At 41.0% G+C, this 2907-nt stretch overlaps 1 protein-coding gene across 1 annotated transcript; it reads left to right on the top strand.

Annotated features, from left to right (window-relative positions):
- The first annotated feature begins 858 nt into the window (after window positions 1–858).
- LOC125840851 (uncharacterized) lies at window positions 859–1644 on the top strand. Its single transcript, XM_049519817.1, has 3 exons — window positions 859–927; window positions 983–1165; window positions 1204–1644. Exons 1-3 carry the CDS (start codon window positions 859–861, stop codon window positions 1642–1644), a joined length of 693 nt encoding a protein of 230 aa, XP_049375774.1.
- Window positions 1645–2907: the final 1263 nt, after the last annotated feature.

Genomic DNA, 2907 nt, shown 5'->3' with positions numbered 1-2907 from the left:
AATTATGTTACTAAGCCTGTTGTTGATGCAGTGTGTGGAGGTTTCTTCATGAAAAAACCATTTCCAGAGATAATGCAAATCATGGATGAAGTCTCCAAGAACAATAGAGCATGGCACACCAGAGATGCTGAAGTTGGAGATCTGGGGTTCACATTCGAGCTTTCAGCTTAACGAAAAAAGCGAGAAGAAGAAAGGGATCAGGACATGGCCCACATGAGGACTCAAATGGATCTACTCATAAAACATATCATAGCCGGTCCTGAGAAGGTAAATGTTGTAAGAGCCTCAAACAGGTATGAAGATCAAGATATTGACTTAGATGGGGAGGCCAAATACTTGGGAAATCAAATAGGTTTACAAAATTATAACTCAGGAAACCAAGGATATAATTCTCGAAATACAGGCCGGAACTACTCTAGAGAAGGTCAGTATGACAGGCCAATAAATAGAGAACAGGGCAACTAGCAAAACATGGATGGTTACAGGAATGACCGCAGTGGTGTTTATGTGCCCTCAAGTAATAGAGATCGTACAAGTGGTAGAGCCAGTGGGTCCAAACTAGAAGATATGTTGGCAAAGGTGTTGCAAAAGATTGAATCAACTGATGCAGTTGTGAAAGAAATGAAGGGTGACTTCTCTTGTATGAGTCAACTAGTGGATTCTCACACCACTTCCATCAAGCAGATAGAGAAATAGTTGGGACACATATCAACATCACTGAACCAGAGGAAGAATGGTGCACTACCAAGTGACACTATTTAGAATCACAAGAAAGATGGATACTACATGGTTATCAATACCAGAAGTGGTAAAATTCTAAATGAGGCAATATCTGCAGGTACTGAGCAGGAATAGGGCATGGGCAGAAATGAAGAAGAAGAGGTTGAAGCTAAACATGTATATGATATAGAAGAGGCTCAACCAACAGTAAAACAATCAGGGGGTGAAAGAAAAAGAAGTTGAGGCAACTTTTCCTTTACAGGAGATACCAAGACCACCTCTACCGTTCCCTCACAGACTCAAGAAGAAATCTTACGACGGTAAGTTTGCAAAGTTCATAACTATGCTGAAGCAGCTATCAGTGAACATCCCATTAGTGGAAGCTCTGGAGCAGATGCCAAGATATGCTAAATTCATGAAGGACTTAGTCACAAAGAAAAGAGCTGTAAGTTTTGAATTAACTGACAAGATTCATCACTGTAGTGTTATTGCTACAATATCTCTGGTGCAGAAAAAAAGGATCCAGGTGCATTCATTATACCTTGCACCATAGGATCATTTGAGTTTGCAAAGGCCCTGTGTGATTTAGGGGCAAGTATAAATCTGATGCCGCTAGTTATTTACAAGCAATTAGGATTAGGGATTCCAAACCCCACTGCGATGAGGTTGATGATGGCAGATAGGTCAGTGAAGTGGCCTATGGGTATCTTATTTGATGTGCTTGTAAAAGTGGACAATTTCATTTTTCTGGCAGACTTCGTGATTCTGGATTGTGAAGTAGACTTTGAAGTTCCCATAATTTTGGGGAGGCCATTTCTGGCTATAGGTCGAGCTTTGGTTGATGTTGAGAGTGGAGAGATAAAATTCAGGCTCAACAATGAGGAGGTGAAGTTTAAGATATGCAAGTCTATGAAGCAACCATAAGACATGAATGTGGTGTATGCAATAGAGGTATTTGACGAAGAGGAGCCAATTGTTGCTATTAGGGAGAGGTTTGATGTTGAAACATTGGCAGTTGTGCTAATGAACTTTGAAGAAGACTTACGGAATGACTATGTGGAGACTCTGAATGCTCTGCAAGGCATGGGATCACATTTTTATGCTCCGAAGAAATTAGACATGGATCTGAAAAACATGCCAAATCCTCCAGCAAAGCCATCCATTGAGGAGCCGCATGTACTTGAACTGAAACAACTACCTAGTCACCTAAGGTATATCTTTTTGGGTGCTAACAATACTTTGCCAGTCATTTGGCTGCAGATTTGAATGATGAACAAGTGCCAGCGTGATCAGAGTTTTGATAAGGTACAAAAGGGTAATTGGGTGGACCATTGCTTACATCATTGGGATACCTCTGGGTATCTGCACTCATAAGATCTAACTTAGGGAGGACTGCAGCCCGAGCATAGAGCACCATAGGAGGTTAAATCCACCAATACAAGAGGTAGTAAAAAAAGAGATCATAAAGTGGTTGGATGCAGGGGTGGTGTACCCCATTTCTGACAGTCATTGGGTTAGTCTAGTGTAATGTGTGCCCAAGAAAGGTGGTATGATAGTGGTGGCCAATGCAAAGAACGAGTTGATTCCCCAAAGACCAGTCACTGGTTGGCGAGTTTGCATGGATTACAGGAAGCTTAACAGGTGGAACTTGAAGGATCACTTCCCAATGTCGTTCATGGATCAGATGCTAGACAGGCTGGCTGGAAAAGGGTGGTACTATTTCTTAGATGGATACTCTGGGTATAACCAAATATCAATTAATCCAGAAGATCAGGAGAATACCACATTTACATGTCTTTATGACACATTTGCATTCAAAGGAATGCCATTTGGATTATGTAATGCATCATCAACTTTCCAAAGGTGTATGATGTCCATCATCTCGAACATGGTAGAGGACAATTTGAAAGTGTTCATGGATGATTTCTCTGTGGTAGGTGACACATTTGATGATTGTTTGTTGAATCTTAGCAGCACTTTACAGAGATGTGAGGAGGCTAATTTAGTGTTTAACTGGGAGAAATGCCATTTCATGGTAAAAGAAGGTGTAGTCCTCTGTCACAAGGTGTCGCAGAAGGAACTGGAGGTAGACAAAGCAAATTAAGGTGATTGAAAAGTTGCCTCCACCTATTTGTGTGAAAGGTATTCGAATATTTTTAGGGAATGAAGGATTTTATAGGTGATTCA

Source organism: Solanum verrucosum, unplaced genomic scaffold (genome assembly GCF_900185275.1).
Source record: "Solanum verrucosum unplaced genomic scaffold, falcon-dt-bn FXZP01000194.1, whole genome shotgun sequence".
NCBI classification, from domain to species: Eukaryota; Viridiplantae; Streptophyta; class Magnoliopsida; order Solanales; family Solanaceae; genus Solanum; species Solanum verrucosum.
Note: the sequence above shows the minus strand (reverse complement) of the source record. Positions and strands in the feature narration are given on the sequence as shown.

Coding starts and splice junctions, on each gene's coding strand:
- LOC125840851 (XM_049519817.1), top strand. CDS start 859: ATGGGCAGAAATGAAGAAGAAGAGGTTGAAGCTAAACATGTATATGAT. Junction 928..982: donor TAGAAGAGGCTCAACCAACA/GTAAAACAATCA, acceptor TTTCCTTTACAG/GAGATACCAAGACCACCTCT. Junction 1,166..1,203: donor TAGTCACAAAGAAAAGAGCT/GTAAGTTTTGAA, acceptor TCATCACTGTAG/TGTTATTGCTACAATATCTC.